The sequence below is a fragment of the Saccostrea echinata genome, unplaced genomic scaffold, assembly GCF_033153115.1.
Source record: "Saccostrea echinata isolate AGI-Se365-2 ecotype Australia unplaced genomic scaffold, CSIRO_AGI_Sech_v1 ptg000025l, whole genome shotgun sequence".
Taxonomy (NCBI): domain Eukaryota; kingdom Metazoa; phylum Mollusca; class Bivalvia; order Ostreida; family Ostreidae; genus Saccostrea; species Saccostrea echinata.
In genome coordinates this window covers 10,551,919-10,570,000 of record NW_026889774.1, presented here as the reverse complement: position 1 = coordinate 10,570,000, position 18,082 = coordinate 10,551,919, and the positions used below count along the sequence as shown (strand labels likewise).

At 32.7% G+C, this 18,082-nt stretch overlaps 1 protein-coding gene across 4 annotated transcripts in view; it reads left to right on the top strand.

Moving 5' to 3' along the window:
* LOC133191969 (inversin-like) overlaps positions 1 to 17,738 on the top strand; it is a 41,771-nt gene extending 24,033 nt beyond the window's left edge. For 3 of the 4 annotated variants that reach the window (XM_061327762.1, XM_061327761.1, XM_061327764.1), the window contains exons 19-25: positions 1,898 to 1,948; positions 3,882 to 4,028; positions 8,216 to 8,353; positions 13,222 to 13,325; positions 14,582 to 14,668; positions 16,666 to 16,800; positions 17,461 to 17,738. In XM_061327762.1, coding sequence (XP_061183746.1) covers positions 1,898 to 1,948; positions 3,882 to 4,028; positions 8,216 to 8,353; positions 13,222 to 13,325; positions 14,582 to 14,668; positions 16,666 to 16,800; positions 17,461 to 17,603 — 805 coding nt within the window. In that variant the 3' untranslated portion in view covers positions 17,604 to 17,738. The remainder of the gene's footprint in view (positions 1 to 1,897; positions 1,949 to 3,881; positions 4,029 to 8,215; positions 8,354 to 13,221; positions 13,326 to 14,581; positions 14,669 to 16,665; positions 16,801 to 17,460) is intronic. The other variant, XM_061327763.1, reaches the window with a different exon arrangement.
* Positions 17,739 to 18,082: the final 344 nt, after the last annotated feature.

Genomic DNA, 18,082 nt, shown 5'->3' with positions numbered 1-18,082 from the left:
CTTTCTCATATTACTAGAACCTTAATTCCTTATTGTTATTTATTTGTTACAAATCATCTGGGTATATCTCCTAGGTGTTAGGGGAATTGAATAGCATTTGATTGGTAACATGAACTCTATGGCTATTGTCCGACCGAAAAATTACGAGATAGTCATTCGTCCCTTTAATACATAGACTCAACTAAAAGTGTTTTTTTAATTATTGAATTACTTCTTTTAAATGGGGATTATAGAAAGTAGATTTTAAATAGCCTATTTTAAAGACAGGATTTATGTAGATGTAAAGATAAGACTTTAGAATAGAACTAGTATGTGTGCTTTTGTTCTCTAAGTTTATCGTATCTGACAGACAATTTAAAATTCTAATTGTCAGTGGATATTGTTTGTGGGGAAGAATTCAATTTTCAGGGAATGACCAGATTGATTTCCAATATTAAATTGCGAGCTCTTAACAAAAGTTGATGTGTGCAAAAAGTGGATGAAATTTGTGACCATTTTTTTGCAGCCTTAAAATTTTATGATGGAGAAATTATTTTTTTTAAATCCCAGAATGCAAAATCAAAAATTTAATTACCTTTGTTCATAATGGATTAATAGGATCTCAGTAAATTTAGGTTCCGTTGTTTCATAAATTGTGATGTGGGAATTTAATGTTCCAGGAGTCAAGTGTTTTTAGTGACTTTACATAGAATATTCTCAGTATGGGAGGAACTGTTGAACAATTACCAAATTTAACGGGCCCTGCAACCAAAAGTGTGAAATGGCAAAAATTTACAACAAAACTCAACATCATAAGAAAATTTATGAATGAACCTTTGAAAAGCCAAAGGCCGAATTCACTACCACTAATTAACCAAGCGTTTGCATGGAGACGATCTTCAAGGTAATTAAATTGTCTGATTATAAGAATATGTATTTTATATGTACATAGTAGACTGAATTATATTTCAGTATGGTTGTAAATATTTTGGAGTCCATATTTCAAGTTTCTGAAGAATTAAATGGAGCGTTTTAAGGTAGTAGTTTGAAGCGCCTAGGTGTTTTATTTGTTTGTTTTTGTTTTAGCTGTTTTTTTGGCAACGCAAAGTTTACAGCTTTTGCAGATCGATGGTGAATTTTGAGGTGTACTGAGTTTTCAGGAGATCTTGAAAGCACATATCAGCATCAAAACATGTTTTTTTTCCACATCAAAATTTTAAATTTTACTTGTTTCATGCCTCTTCCATTGACCAGTGGAACTGTTGTAGGGAAAGAGGAAAGATGATAACACTGGGGTGGAGTGGGGATGGGGGTGGGGTTTAAATGTATGGTACTGAAAATTAAGTTGTTTTGTTGTTAAATATAATACAGATGTACTTTTGTTCATGTTCTATATTTCTTTCTATATATCATTTGATTATCATCCTTGAAAATTATTTATTATTAAATTTCTTTTTTTTTTTTACCGTACAAAGACTTGTGTATCCCCAGCTCTTTATATTAATTATTGCTTGGCTAAATTGCCCTCCCCCCTTTTTTTGTAGCTCTATTGATTGAAGACCAGAGGAATTATATGTGATCATAAGTTTTCTGTCTCTTCCATCTATCTGTAACCAATATTTCAAAATGCTATTCCCCCTACAGCTTTGGCCCTGAATTTCAATCAAACTTTATCATATGTTTAGGTACCCATCCAAGTCTTCTGTGACTCTTTTTCAGGGAAGGGTGTAAACATGGAGATTTTCAGTGAACAGTTGTCAAAAACATTAACTTGAAAGGCAGAGACATGAATATGCCACTGTTATAAATTTCGTATATTTTATTTGAAACTAACTTTCTGAGACCCTGAGAAGCAAGATGGAAACTTAATTTGTTCTTCTCAATATATTTAATGAGTGCCTTAATTGGTATATTTCAGAGATTTTCTCATCAGCACCAGTATAATTCAAATTTATGATGAATTGGAAAGGTAAACTTTGTGGTGTGAAAATAATGCAGTTTGCAAATATCATTGTCTGAATGTAAGTCAGTATAAAACATGACATTTCATGGATTTCTATGTATATCATTCTTTCTAAAATGAATAACTAATTGTTCTCATTATATATGCTACAGTAAAACCTGTTTACAGTGAACATTGCTAGAAGGGGCACCTGCTTATTCTGAAGTAAATATGATTCCTGTTAAAAAAAATATCAAATTATGAATTTTTTCCCATAATGTTCACTGTCACTAGGTTTTCTGATTTTGAAAATGTTACTGCTGTAAATGGTATCTAACGTTTGACATTATTATTTTGCTGAAGTAAAACCCATTTATTTATTAACTGGTGGTATCTCTGTCATGACTGGGAACTCACATGGTTGCTCTTTCATATATCTATATATACATGTATGCTTGAAAATTTGGAATTATTTTATTTTGAGTATTTTTAATATATATTTTAATAGTTCTAACACATTGTTATGCATTTTGCTAAGATTATATGTTCATTTTTAACCTAACAGTCTGGGAACCAGCAAACATATGAATGGATTAACAGTCTTCGTCTCATACAAAAAAATTTGTCTTACTCAGTGCTTTTCATTTACTAAAATGATTATGTAGAAGACTTTAGCATTAATGATGAATGACAACCCAAATCAATGTCATTTGGTTCTTCGAAAACACTCTGCATCTGTGTGAATTTAGTAATCTCTGGAGACTATTTTTGGCAAAAAAATTAGTGAAAGCACATTACAGATCTCAGTTATGTTGATTTAATCTCATTTGATCTCAATGTTATATATTTAGTCTCAGATCTCAGTATCATAGAATTACATGTAGTCTCTGATCTCAAGTCGTTTACATTAAGCAAGTTAAGATTTCTGTTGCAGTGCATAATTTGAGAAGTTTTCAAATATTAATTTCCAAATTCATGAATGTCACACTTTCTTGTTTACAATATAATCATGATTATATATTCTTAAAGTACAACCTTTGATTGAAATTTTATTGAATATATCTTTTAAATACACCATTTCCTTTCAATAACTTTGAAATCAAGGGTAAATTGAATGTGGGAGATTAGCATTGTGATTATTTGCCTGTTTGAATACAGAATTGTCAGTTTACAAATTGGTAGTTCAATAGTTTACATCCAATCTTTTGACAAACATTTCTAAAGAAACTACAGATTTTTAAGCTCTGTGGCTGTTTAAATACCATAACAGAAAGGATTAAGGTTTTCTTCAAAAAACCAGATAAATCGTAGAGGGCTAATAATTGGATGTTAAATGTATATGTCTAAAGAAACAGTGTTTGACAGAAAGCATAAGGTCATTAATTGCAAAAGTGTATCTTTGAATTACGTACATTGTACACTTTTTCTGGGTGTTTTTTTTTAAAAGTGTAGTGGAAATTTTTATGGTGCAGGTGTTTGAACACTTCCTTTCATTATTATTGATATAAAAACAAAAAGTGTGTTTGATAGAGATTTAAACACCTTTCCCTTTTCAATCACTTCCGTCAATATTTGGAGAAAGAATAAGGAATTCTTTACAAGACTGGATACTGGAATAAATATATCCCATTTAAATTGGTCAAGATTCTAAATTTGATTTATAATCTTGTATACAATAACTCTTCAACATGGACATGGTTTAATATTCTCCACGACATTTTAAACATTTCCAAAAATCTCTGGAGACACTGAAAAAATCTTAGATTTTTTGAAGAGTGAAAATTCGTATGACTAAAGTTTCTCTTTTTGAGTGATTGGAAAGTTTAAATTTATTCTTGGAGTGCCTTATTTAAGGGAAATAACCAGAAATGCCACAATTCTTCCGAGCACTCTCTGCCACGTTTCAAAATTTCTTCAAATCTTCACAGCATTCTCAACATGGTCCATCTAAATTTTACAGGCGGAAGGAAAGAGAACTCTCAGAGCAGGAAATAGTCCTGTGGCAAAAAGAAAACCAGAAGCAAATCAAAAGTACAGAAAAATCACGACAACGACAATACAAGCTAAAGCAAAAGGCAGCATCCAAAATCCAGAAGGCATGGAAAAAGTAAGTACATGTACATACATTGTAGTCAACTTCTTGTTAAGTCATGAAAAATTAGCAAATTAAAATATACCACTACAAGTTGATAAAAGTAAGCCTAGGGTTTTTTGAAACACTCCTTTGAAAGTTGAATTGAGGGGAGCTTTAATTATCTTAAGACTTTGTTATTTTTTTCTGTAAGGAGTTCACAAGTTTTAAGCCCAAAAGAAATATCATATTTTATTATCTATATCATTCTGAACAGTTTCCAATTGAATATGACGATACATTCACATTCTTTAAGTAAAGCATCTTTTGCAAGGCTGTTGGGAGCAGGGATTGCATCCCCTTTGATTAAAAAAAAAAACACACACCAAAAATCCAGGAAAATACCTTTATTTTTAAATAAACAAAATGAATTCATTATTCTTCTGTTTCAAATATAATACTGCAAGATTTTATTTATTTGATATTTGAAAAAAAATAATTTTTATAAATCCACCAGAGACTCGCTAAAATTTTATCTATATTTACAATTTAGTGGAGGGGTACCCCTCCCATATTCTCTCCTGCACCCCCATTTCCAAGAACCTGATGGGGACCCTGTTTTGGTACTGTTATGTGTAGTCTCACAAGCTTCAACTTTTGTAATAATATTAAATTTTACACTGAAAATGATTTCATGAAAAAAAATTTCACACCTTTAATAGACCAAAGGGAAATAAATCTTATTAAATAAAAGACAGTGCTGCCAATTTATTAAGGCTTGAATATATTCTTTACTTCCTTTAACCTGATCTAATCATAGTCCCCTAATGATTTAATAAAAAAAAGTTTGCTGAATGCTTGAGAAATCTGATTTTGTTTGATTTGTTATAAAAAAAATCTGTATAGATTATACTGAAATTGGTCTCCGTTTATGACCTTATTGGTATTGCCTGAGTGCAGCCTGCTATTTGCTGTTAAAATTACCTCTGTCAATGGAGACAGCAAGATTGAACTACATGTAGTTGACTATATACAATCATGTACTTTCCATTTATTGAGAATGTAGTGATATATGTTAATCAAACTATGATAACAGTTTTAAAAAAAAACAACAAAAAACAAAACAAAACAAATAGAATTAAAAAAAAATCAAGAGGTATATTTCAGGTAAAATCTAGTATCAACAGTTTTCTGTTAGTATCAAACTCAGAGGAACCTAATTATTTAAATCCTAGCATCAGAGGAATCCAAACATTTCATTAATTATTTTATAAACATCAGTTAAGTTTCTTTGCATGCTTTTTGTCATGCAATATAATGAGATCCCAACGTATATTGTTTTTGGATGGATTGTTAAGAAGAAGGCCTCGTCTGTTTCCTCCCTGTTACCTGTTCTCTACCTTTAGAATACCTGACCACTTACACACGTTTTACCTGTCAAAAATTTCAGGTTATAATCAGTATTTGTTCAAAATTTAAAGACTTCTTAGTTTCCAGTCATTTAATGCATCTCAATGGATGCCATTTATCAGAACTCATTGAGTAGTTGCCAAATACGTTTTTGAAGGAAAAAGGACCCCTTTATCTCATATGGCTGAAATTACAGGGTATTGAATGCTTGTACACACATACTGCATAATACCTAAGTAAAGTCCCCATTGAAAGTTTGAAACGAGAGATCTTCACGGCAAGTGTTTGATTTAATATACATCAGTTATGTGTAATATTCGGAATCTATGATCATGGCCATGGAAGATTATGGTAAGAAACTTGTTCAATTTCCTGCCTGGGTGACAAATTATGTAAGAACTGATGAAAAGAATGAGATAGGATTCTTTCATGTTGTGTATATATTCTGGATATTTGTTTTTTAAAAAGGGCAAAATATGGGTAGATGTTTTACTGTTGACTTTTATACTGATTAGAAAACCAGGGACAGTGGGTTAATTGTCTTGCTGTATTGTTTTCTATGAATAGTAAAATAAAATAGTGTCTGTATATTGAAAGTTTTTATGAATAGTTTAAATAAAGTCTGTATATTAGAAGCAGGGGTCAGGGGCTAATCTGATCTTATGAGGGAAAGGTACTAATAAGTTCCAATCCTTTAAAATTTCTCTGCAGGTATAATTGGAGAAAAAAATTCCCAACTAGAGTTCCCTTATGCCTCCAGCTGCTAGTTCCAAGCATAATAAAATTCTTGTTTTAGCTCAACTGTGCCTATAATGAACCAGAACATTCATAATTATGCATGACTGTACTTTTTTCTGACTTCTTTGTGACTAAAAATTGTGAATCTGCCTATTGCATAATATGTAAAAAAAAAAAAAAAGAGGAGACATAAATTTTTAACAATTTTACAAAATAAGTACAAAAACATGAGAGAACCATGGGCCATGAAGTTAACCTGAACTGCCTAATTTTGTTTCAGTATAATAATCTAAAATTTAAACACATTACTGTGGTCTTATACCAACCCTAAGATCTTAAAGTGCATGAAAATGGTTGTTTTTGAATCCCAATTCATATGCTTGTGCAGTGTGCACCAATTTTTTTTTTTTTTTTTTTTTTGAACACTATACCCAATATGGCTAGTAATAGCAAAACTTTAACAGCCTAATCACATTTTACTAGCCATTCCCCCCTCCCCCCCTTTGTTAAAAAGTGTGACAAATAGAACAAGCATTCTGAGAGAATTGCATTAGCAATACTAGTCCCCTACCGGCAAGTGTAATCTGGTTCCCGTTAAGAATTGAAAATGTCATAACTCCATCAAAAATCAATGAAGCGGAACGAAATGCAAACTTGATCTATAACTAATCAAGGTAAAGACACATACCAAAAATCAGCTCAATATCTGAAAGCGTTTAGAAGAAAATTGCGGAAAACCCTTAAAAATTGAAAAGGCCATAATTCCGTCAAAAACCAATGAAGCAGAATGAAATGCAGACTTGATCTGTAACTCATCAAGATACACTCACATACCAAAAATCAGCTCAATATCTGCAAGCGTTTAGGAAAAAGTGTGGAAAACCAAGTGGGACAGACAGACAGAGGGACAGCTAAACAGACAGACAGATGGACAGACTCAGAGGAAACCTATAGTCCCCTCCGGTTTCACCGGTAGGGGACTAATAACACAGTTTTATTTCAGTCCTTTAGATTTAATGTTCATTTTAATTCTTTGTCTCAACTTTTTTTTGAAAACCCTTCCCTTGTTCACATTCTTTAGCCATGCATTTAAACATAGCAACCTGGAACTACAAACTTTAAATAACAAAACCAAGCATGGACAAAAAGGAATCAACTACGGAAAAGAAAATCATCAAGAAAGAGTTATTAGATATTTTATCAAGTTTTTTTTTTTTCAGACAAAAATCTTATTAACATTTTTAGACGATACTGATATAAAGAAGATACATGCATATATCACCGAAAATCTAGATTTTAAAATTTAGATTGTAAACAGTATAAAAGGTAACCCATGTCAGCACTGTGGCTTGAATAGAAGCCATCTTGAATTCAAAGTCTGAGAACTTTTAAACTTGACAGGCTTTTTAAGAAAATATATTTGTAAGTTTTGTTAAAAATTGAAATCATGCATTTTTAAAACAAACATTTATCAGTAATATATGCAAAATATGGAAAATATGCATAAAAATGGCATAGAAATAAGCATAAATTATAACCACTTTTTGTAATAATCACTGCAAATGTCTTGATCACACACTATTAGCATTAAAACCAATTAGCTCTCATAGCCCTTTATTCAGTGTGAAATGCCCATTGAGGAAATAGACCAGTGTTATCAAAGTAAAAACCTGACCAGAATTTTACTCCAGGTAGATAACGCCCAACAAACACCTTAACGTCTGTTAGTTCATCAACATTTAGAAGGCAAATTCTCAATCCTGTAAGATTTACTTTCATTGATTTTATGTTTAAAATAGCTTCTTTTTTGAGATAAGGCTTTAGAAGGTAACACTATCAATTATTTTTATGGAAGCATCAAAGTATTAATTCTGATATTTTGTATAGATAAAAAGATTAGCTGTGTAATATATCAGTGCATGGTCTGTTTGTTTGGATGTCTGGTAATCAGGGTTATGATGTATAGCTGTAGTCGTTCAGAAAAAAAATTTTGAAGATCGGTACTGAGCAGTGTACATGTAATACATTTTGTCATAAACTTCAATGAAGTGACCGATTAATTTCTATCTTTATAGCTACAAAATGCGACAAGTTGGAATTCTGAAAGTGGCCAAACAATCCATAAGAACCATGAGGTTACGAGCGGGGGCTGAGGAATTCGAGAAGTCTATTGCTGCTCTGACTATTCAGCTAGCCTGGCGCAAATACTACAGGTAACAAATCTCTGTTAAGTTTATAACTGTACAACAGGTGATTTCTGAAGTTGCGCATGCCCAATATTTATGCCCCCCTTCGAAGAAGGGAGGGCATATTGCTTTGCTGCAGTCTGTCGGTAGGTCGGTTGGTCGGTCCACCAATAGTTTCCGTTCATTTTCTTCACAGAGGTTGCACATACTGGAATTAAATTTGGTATACAGATTTATCATAAGAATATCTAGGTCAGTTCTGATTTGGGTATGATCGAGCAATTTTGGACAGAGTTATGCCCCTTGGACTTAGAAAAATTCCAATTATTTGCAGTTTCCGTTCATTTTCTTCGCAGAGGTTGCCCATACTGAAATGAAATTTGGTATACAGATTTATCATAAAAATATCTAGGTCAAGTTCTGTTTTGGGTACGATTGAGCAATTTCGGACAGAGTTATGCCCCTTGGACTTAGAAAAGTGCCAATGATTTGGGGGAGGGGGACATAAGTGTTTCACAAACATCTCTTGTTTGTGGAGTTTTGTTGTGTACAGGCAAACTTGCAAAAAATAGAATTGTAGCAGATTTATTAATCCCAAATCTTTATATAATCAAAAATCAAAATATTTTTAATCAAAATTACCCACTACTTGGATTATATTGTTTGAACATGTGAATTGCTAAGAAAAAGGTGGTGAGAAATATTAGAAAATTAAATCTGTAAATACAACTGTGATGTTATGAATTTTGATCAGCTGATGCATGTGTAAATGTTTGAGGCAGTTAATTGAATGCTTACATTACGCAAACAATAATAATACTTTTAAATGTAAGTAGAAACATTGAGTAGAATTCCTTTATTAGATCTGAGGTGAAAAATGCCTAAGAATACAAATATCCATATTAAATGTATTGGCTCTGCTAACATGTTACCTGTATTACGTAAGGGTTAATGTACAAGTAGTGCTCCATTCCTAAGTAATGGAGCTGAGGCCCCGAAGGGGCCAAGGCCCATTGCTTTTAAGGAATGGAGCGCTATGAGTCTATTAACCCACGTAAAATCCACCTTTTTAAATGCTTGTGATTATTATTTGATAATATATAATAAAGAATATTTTTGAGATACACTGTAAATATACATTTAACATATTAGCAGTATTTAATATTTATATACAGAGAGAAAGTAAGGCGAAAAAAAGTGTACTAAAGTTATTTAAATCTGCTGTCATTCAACAGCATCGATAGCGTAGTGAGATGTGTATCAGACTCCGAAGGTGAAGGTACAGGGTTTGATTCTCATCAGTGCCATATTTATTTTCTTTACGTGTAAATAAACTTGTTAAAATTTTCTAAGTTCTTTCCTCAGTAGAGGTACGGAAAGGAGAATATGAACATAACTAATTCTGTTTTCAATGTAATTCACAACTTTCCATTCCTGAAAAATAATGGAGCGCTCAAACAAAAGAGTGACGTCAAAGGTGGATTTTACTTTATACTTAACAACCATTTAACCAGTATTTACTGTCACCTCAAATGAAATAAGAGATGGTTATTCCTTTAAAATTGTAAGAGCAGGTTACCAAGTTACCAAATGAATGAAATCAAAGGGAACTAACAGGTCTTCTCTCCAACTGTCTGACCATCTATATGAGTATCTGTATGTCAATCAGTATGTCCCATTTGCTTTTCTGGTCTTTTTTTCTAGATGCTTGCATATATCAGTCTGTCATTTTTGGTGTGTGAGTCTATCTTGATGAATTACAGACCAAATTCACATTTTTGCTCTGCTTTGTTGATTAATTTTTTTCATAAAAAGTCAAATTTGATCATAAAAAGTCAAATCTGGTTCAAATGTATTGGACAGTTTTGGAGATTTATAAAGAGAGCTCATTAAGTATGATATCATAATCATTTACATACAAACATATAATCACTATTTAAGCATGTCTTAGTTCTCTTGATTGCTCAAGAATGTAGAATCAGTGATACATGTATCATATGCACAGCTCTCTTTTCTTCCTCTGTAAAGCAGCGGGGTCATTTAAAGAGACCCATGTATGTCATTTTTAAACGGCTTTTGTTAAACTTCATCAACCTTTTAACTTCTTTCCACATTTTAATCTTTATACACATTAAAGTTGCATCCACTCTGAGGCAAGCCTTCCTACAGAGCCAATACATTGATCTGAAGGAGGAAAACTATTGATTATTATATCCATGATTTATTATGAATGACAAAAAAGATACATTAATGTCAGTTAGATGGATAGCATGATTCCTCTTGGCTGGATCTTGGTTTTTTAAAGTGAATTTTGAAATGGTAAGCTTATTTACATTGATTTAATTAATTTTAATCTGGATCTTAGGATTTCTGTGTTTTGAAGTTTGTTAAAATGTATAGAAAATTAAACTAGCAGAGCAAATTTGCTGTCAATGACAAAAATCATATCATGTACAGTAAAATATACTTATGAGCTAGCCAATTCCATTGACCTGTAGCTGCATGCATGAGACTGCTTCTTCTTACATCTTTTTGGTATTTCATTGCCTGTATCTATTTTCTTTTTATCCTATGAATAATTTGCTGTTTTCTGGAACTGGGTGCAGAAAATCTTACTTTTTTAAATATGTTCAAATTTAATAATATACCTGTGTTCACTATAAACATGAGTTTCTGTACTTTCATGTATCACATATATACAGTTAAACTTCAGTATCTTGAACACCTATATCTTGAATACAGTGGATATATGGAAGTGAATTGAAAGTCCCAACCACTTTTATGTATTTTAACCTTGAATCCTCTAATATCTTGAATTTTTTTCTTGGTACTATTCAAGTTCAAGACTATTTACAGTAAAACACTCTTATAATGAAGCACCAGGGATGGACGATTTTGCTTCATTATAAATGTAATTCGTTAATATATCCATTAATTATAATTTCACAATATATTTTAAAGCCACAGGGAATGAAAATCACTTCGCTGAAAGCGTCATTTCATTATAAGCATGTTTGTTATAAGTGCATATATATATATATTTGAACTTCGGTATCTCTAACGCCTATATCTTGAATACTATGGATATGTCAAAGTGGTTAATGTCCAAACCACATTATTCCTTTAGTATTTTCCCTTTATCTCGAATCCTCAGATATCTCAAAGTTTTTTCTAGGTAACATAGAGTTTGAGATAACAAGGATTGACTGTATGTGTATTTTTAGAATTTCAAAATCTTAAGGAGAAAAAAATTTTTTTATGCAGATATGCTTAATTAAGTAGTTCTGTTATTCAGGACTAAAAGCTATACAGTTTTTTGAAGATGATTCAACAGAGCGGGATCAGTTATTTTAAGTGGCAAACTTTGTCAAATGCTAAATAATGAATATAAATCCATTACTGTTGTTTATATACATTTATAATTGTGCTTTTACATTCACCAACAAACTTACTCAATGTTATTTCAATGAATCAATTTTTCCTCTCAGAAAAAGATCTATGATAAAAATGGCATTGATCATATATGGGAGTCTTAATAGGATTATGTGTGACTGCTTATTGGGTGCGCCTTAATTGATATCGATAAATTCATACTGCCATAATATAAATGCATTTGAAATAAAATCCTCAGCATATTATCAAATCAAAATTGATTTTTTAATAACATTGTAAGTGAAAACCGATATCTACAGGGTGGGCTAAAAGTTTTGGCATCAATTTTGAACAATTTATTTAAACCAAAAGTTATTAAAACCAAGTAAAGTTTTTTTTATCTGCATTGCGTTTCATTTAAGCTAAAACTGCTTTTTCCAATGTTCAATACAAGCAATTAGGCAGAAAATATTTGATCAAACAGTAAGGATTTCCTTTAAAAATGTTTTCTTTATTAATTATGTCTGTCTGCTTTCCTAAACTTTTGGGTTAAGACCATGAATGTTTAAAGGGCTAAATCTTCTATTGTTCCCATTTTAATCTCAAATCCATTGCAATACACTCTTTGTCTTCAAGTGAAAATCACACACACTTGGCAATACATTCTACAGCAAAATTCAAATCTGAATGTCGTTGAACAGTGCACGTTGCTATTGACAAATCAATTTCAGTGAGATATTCTTTTTTTATGAAAAGAGAGAAGGGTATATTGCAATGTTGTGTATTCATAATAGACATGAAAGAGAAAATATGATTTGAATTCATCAATTGTCATTTTTTAAAGGTAGGTGTTCAATTTTTGTACAAATTATACTTTTATTAAATACTATTGTGTAAAGTATAATATGCAGAGTTTTATGACATTCCCATTGTCATGAATCATTTGTGACCTTGAAAATATATGGCTTTGAAGTGATGAAAACAAACCTGTGATTAAATCTCTTATCGCATGAGCAGTATATTTACTTTATAAAGCAAATGAATTTTTTTATTCATATCATGTTGAAGATATCGAATAGTAAATAGAATCGAGAATTTCGTTGCTTTTATGAGATGGCGTTTATTTCAGTTGGTGTACATAATTTTCCTTTATCTCATCCCACCCCTTTCCCTTTCATTTCTCCTCTATTTAACAGTATTCCACAACCAGGAAGGGTATTGGATAGGCATCTCGCACCTAGATGCACTTGTCCAGACCCTAATCCATGTTACAATTTGATGTACTACCTTTTCTTGCACAGTATAACTGAATCAAACCTGGTTGATAAGTTTAAGGTCATCTACGTATTCTATGTTATGATTTTGAACCACAATCACTGTTTCAGTTTTACCTGCATCTGGGTAGTTTTTAGTCCCCTACCGGTGAAACCGAAGGGGACTATAGGTTTTTGCTATTGTTTATGAATTCATGCTTTAATTTCATTCCACATTTTTCATGAAGACTATTTTATTTGATTTTTCAGGCGGAAATTACTACGCCAACTACATCCCAATAAACGCCAGCTTCATATGTGGGATCCTGAAGTTATAGCCATGAAACAAAGAGCACTAGTCAAGTCAGTTTATGGTTAGTATCAAAGATTTCAAAATGTAAGACTTGAATTATTCTAAGGTATATGTCAGTCATTGATAAATCTCCAGCATCTGTTAAATTGTTATCAAACTTGTGACTATTATCTTCAATTTGGAATTGCTTCAATCATGATATTCTGAGTAGGTATTAAAATAACACTGTGTTTGCCTTGAAGTAATGTGTGTACTATACAAGGATTAAAGAGGCAATCTGCATTGATGCAATTTTCTTTGAATGAATATTAAAAACAAGGTGCCTTTGTCCCCATATGGCAGCTCATGGGCAAGATTAAAACTCCAAGGTCAAGGTGGTCAAAAATTTGGGTACCAAAGGAAAGATCTTGTCACAAGAAATACATAGGTGAAATAAGAAATCCCCAGCAACACCCATTTAAAAGTTATGGCTAGGGTTAAAGTTTTTTAAAAGTAGGTCAAACTCCAAGGTCAAGGTCATGAGGTAAAAAATGTTGGTACCCAAAAGGTCTGGTTGCAAGAAATACATGTATGAACTACGAAAGCCCTATCACCAGCTGTTCAAAAAGTTAAGGCCAAGGTTAAAGTTTTTCAAAAGTAGGCCAAACTCCAAGGTTAAAACGGTGGTGCCCAAAGACTGGTCTTGTCAAGGAAATACATGGCCGTAGGAACCGGGGGGGGGGGGGGGGGGGGGGCACGGGGGGGGGGCGTGCCCCCCCAATAATTTTGCCGATAGATAGATTACAACAGAAAACATAGCTGCTATATGCTTGTGCCCCCTCAATAAAAACGTCTGATGACCTTTTTTTTTTTTTTTTTTTTTTTTTTTCCTTGTCAAGAAATTTTTGGTAGTTAATAGTGCCCCCTCAACTGAAAATGTATGGCTGTGCCCCCCCAAACTGAAATTGCTTCCTACGGGACTGAAATGCACATATGAAATATGAAAAATCTAGCTCTAACTGTTCAAAAGATATGGCCAGATTTTAAAATAGGTCATACTCCAAAGTCAAGGTCAGGGGGTCAGAAATAGTGGTACCTCTCAAAAAGATCTCATCACAAGGAATATACATTTAAATATGAAAGCCCTAGTTAACGGTTCAAAAGTTAAGGGAAGGTTAAACTTTTGTGGACAAACAGATCAGCATGCAGACAGAGAGACCAAAAACTATATGCCCCAAAATCCCTGTTTAAGAAGGCATATCAAAGATATTAAATTTTTTATGAACAAGACAGAAAATGGGAGGGCTTTATATATTCAAAAAGTTGTTTATTTTACAGGAGAGAAAGTCAATGCAACATTTTGGCATCCACAGCAGAGGAAACAGACAAGGCCTTACTGGGCAAAGTGGATCCCCTCACCAGCTGGTTTGTATAGGAAGTTAATCCATATATTTAAATTCTGCACAGTATTGCTATATTCCCTGTTTTGGTCAGGGGCCAGGGGCTTATTCTGGAATTGCTGTGTCTGTGTAATGATCTGTATAGCTGTAGTATCACAAATATCCAAACCAAACTCACACTGGTGAATCTTTAATTGCTTCCTCTGATGCATGCATTGAGCATTGCAACTGCATCTAACCTACATTTACACTTGAGTACCTTTATTCAAGGTCAGCAACTGGCAACAGTTCTATTCGTGACTGTTGACAAGTGTGTCAAAACTAGACCTTTAAGCTTGGTCCATCCATGGATGCTAAGTCTGACACATATTTTAGTGGTGCATCTGACCTACGTTTTTAGCCTGACTGACTCTTATTATGGTCAGCTTGTAGTTCTTTTGCCAGCTTTATATCACATGGTATGCAAACAAGTCCTATCCATTGTCTGATGATGCAGCATCTGACATACATTTTAAGCTTGAGTATTCAGGTAAAGGAAAACAATATATCAGGTCTGTTTTCATCTGATTGTTGTGGAATGTAAACAAGACTTCCTCTACTGAAGCACTTGTATAGTTGTGTATGATTTGTACATTCTGTAGTTTAAAGCATGCCTTGGTATGAAAATGCCCCATGGAGATACATTGTATTAGTCTTGTGTATGTATCAAGTTTAATTATGAATCATTCCAGATGATGATTTAGACAGGAAGTAGAGGACTGGAACATGTTAAGCTTTGGACATTCATTATTGTTTCTTCACCACATATCACCTTGTTTCTCATGATTTATTCTGCTTTTTATGCCCCCGGATCAAAAGATCCCGGGGGTATATTGTTTCTGTCCTGTCTGTCTGTTTGTCTGTTTGTTTGTCTGTTTGTCTGTCTGTCTGTTGTCAACTTTAACCTTGCCCATAACTTTTGATTGGTTGGAGCTATGACTTTCATATTTCACATGTGTATTTCTTGTGACAAGACCTTTCTTTGGGTACCATCATATTTGACCTTTTGACCTTGACCTTGGAGTTTGACCCACTTTTGCAAAATTTTATGCGACTTTAACCTTGGCCATAACTTCTGAACAGTTGGAGCTTGGGGTTTCAAACTTCACATGTGTATTCTTTGTGACAAGGCCTTCTTTTGGATACCAACCACTTTGACCTTTTGACCTTGACCTTGGACTTTGACCTACTTTTGAAAAACTTTAACCTTGGCCATAACTTTTGAACAATTGGTGCTTAGGGTTTCAAACTTCACATGTGTATTCCTTGTGACAAGACCTTCCTCTGGATATCAACCACTTTGACCCTTTTGACCTTGACCTAGGAGTTTGACCTACTTTTGAAAAACTTTAAACTTGGCCATAATTTTTGAATGGTTGGAGCTAGGGCTTTCATACTTCACATATGTAATCCTTGTGACAAGACCTTCCTTTGAATACCAACGACTTTGACCTTGACCTAGGAGTTTGACCTACTTTTGAAAAACTTTAACCTTGGCCATAACTTTTGAATGGTTGATGCTAGGGCTTTCATACTTCACATATGTAATCCTTGTGACAAGACCTTCCTTTGGATACCAACCACTTTGACCCTTTGACCTTGACCTAGGAGTTTGACCTACTTTTGAAAAACTTTAACCTTGGCCATAACTTTTGAATGGTTGGTGCTAGGGCTTTCATACTTCACATATGTAATCCTTCTGACGAGATCTTCCTTTGGATACCAATCACTTTGACCTTGACCTTGACGTTTGACTTTTATTTAAAAAACTTTTACCTTCACCATAACTTTTGAACAGTTGTATCTAGGTCTTTCAAATTTCACAGGTGTTTTCCTCGAGACAAGATCTTTCTTTGGGTATCAACATTTTTTATCTTTTGGCCTGGATTTTGACTTGCATTTGAGAAACTTTAACCTTCGACATAAGCTGCCATACGGGGGCATAGTGTTTCACAAACACATCTTGTTTATTTCTTTACACAGCATTATCTTATAACTTTGCTGTTGATAACTATCATCCACTGGCCAAGAGAGGATTCCTTCCAACACCATTTCTTGATGATTCTGGGCATCCTAGAGATTTCGACTGGAAGCCAATGGAAGATGAAGATTTAGAAAGTAAGTAGTTTTGAATAATGAAACAGAAAATGAGATACAAAAAACATATTTTTGGATATTTCTATACTGGAGAAGTAGGAGAATAAATATTTTTTTAGTTTCATCAATATGAAAGGATGGCTTGATATTTGAAGTAATTTTCCTCAAGATGTTGCTTATGCATATAGGTTTACATTAGCATAAAAAAAATATATTCCTCCGTGAATTTTGAAAAATGAGCCAGATTTTTTTTTTTTTTTTTTTTTTTTGACAGTAAGTCATATGCAACTAAAAACAAATCATCATATTAAAAATTTACTGTGTAAAAGCAGGACTGTGATCTACAAGCTTGGCAAATTTTGGGTGATTTAAACAGTAGTACATGCACTTTTGATTATCAAACCAGTGTTGTTCTGAAAAAAAAAAAAAACAGATTGGGATTGATTTTTACAGCATTTGATTTTTGTTAAGAGATTAAAAATTACACCTTCATTAAAATTTCACCATCTAGAACAAATCAATGTCTATACATTCAGTTGCATCTGAAATTTTTAAGTACTGATCTTTAGGTTTTTGAAATGCTGGCAGCAGTCTCACAAAAGCATTGGCAATCACATACAAGTTATGTACTCATATCGCATGTTCAGAATAAAGTAGGTTTATTGTTGGTATTTTTTTTAGGAAACTTGAGAGATGTACGAATCAATGATAACCCATCAAGAAAATCCAGCAGGTACTCTTACAATTTCACACCATCCCGTGGGGCTGATGCAACTGACATGTCTGGCCTCAAAAAGAAACTTCAACAGATTGAAGATGAATAGACATTTCTTTGTTAAGTGAATATGAGAACTTTTGGATTATTTTGCTTCTAGTTTTATGCTTCATATTGGTATGGATTTTTAATCTGATAAAGTACACAAATGAAATTGTTTTTGAAAAAATGACTTAATTATTATCCTTAAAACTATATAAATGAGTTTTTTTATCGTAATTTTCAATTGTTATTTTATTTACATGCACATCAGTTTTTGTGCAAAAATGCTAGTCTGAAATTAATGTCTTACCCATTTTATTTCATATCATAGTAAATATGACATAAATTATATATCATGGTTTATTTCATGTAAGGGAGAGTAGATGTTAATAGTTTATACTTATAATGTCTAATTCTTCTCTGACAGTAATTAAAAGAATTTTGAAGATGTATTTTTCATGGCGAACATATTTAAATGTAGCAGACGTAAAAAAAGGAAAGTATGGCATGTTGACATTTTTGCATTTTCTGTTGAATATTAACTTT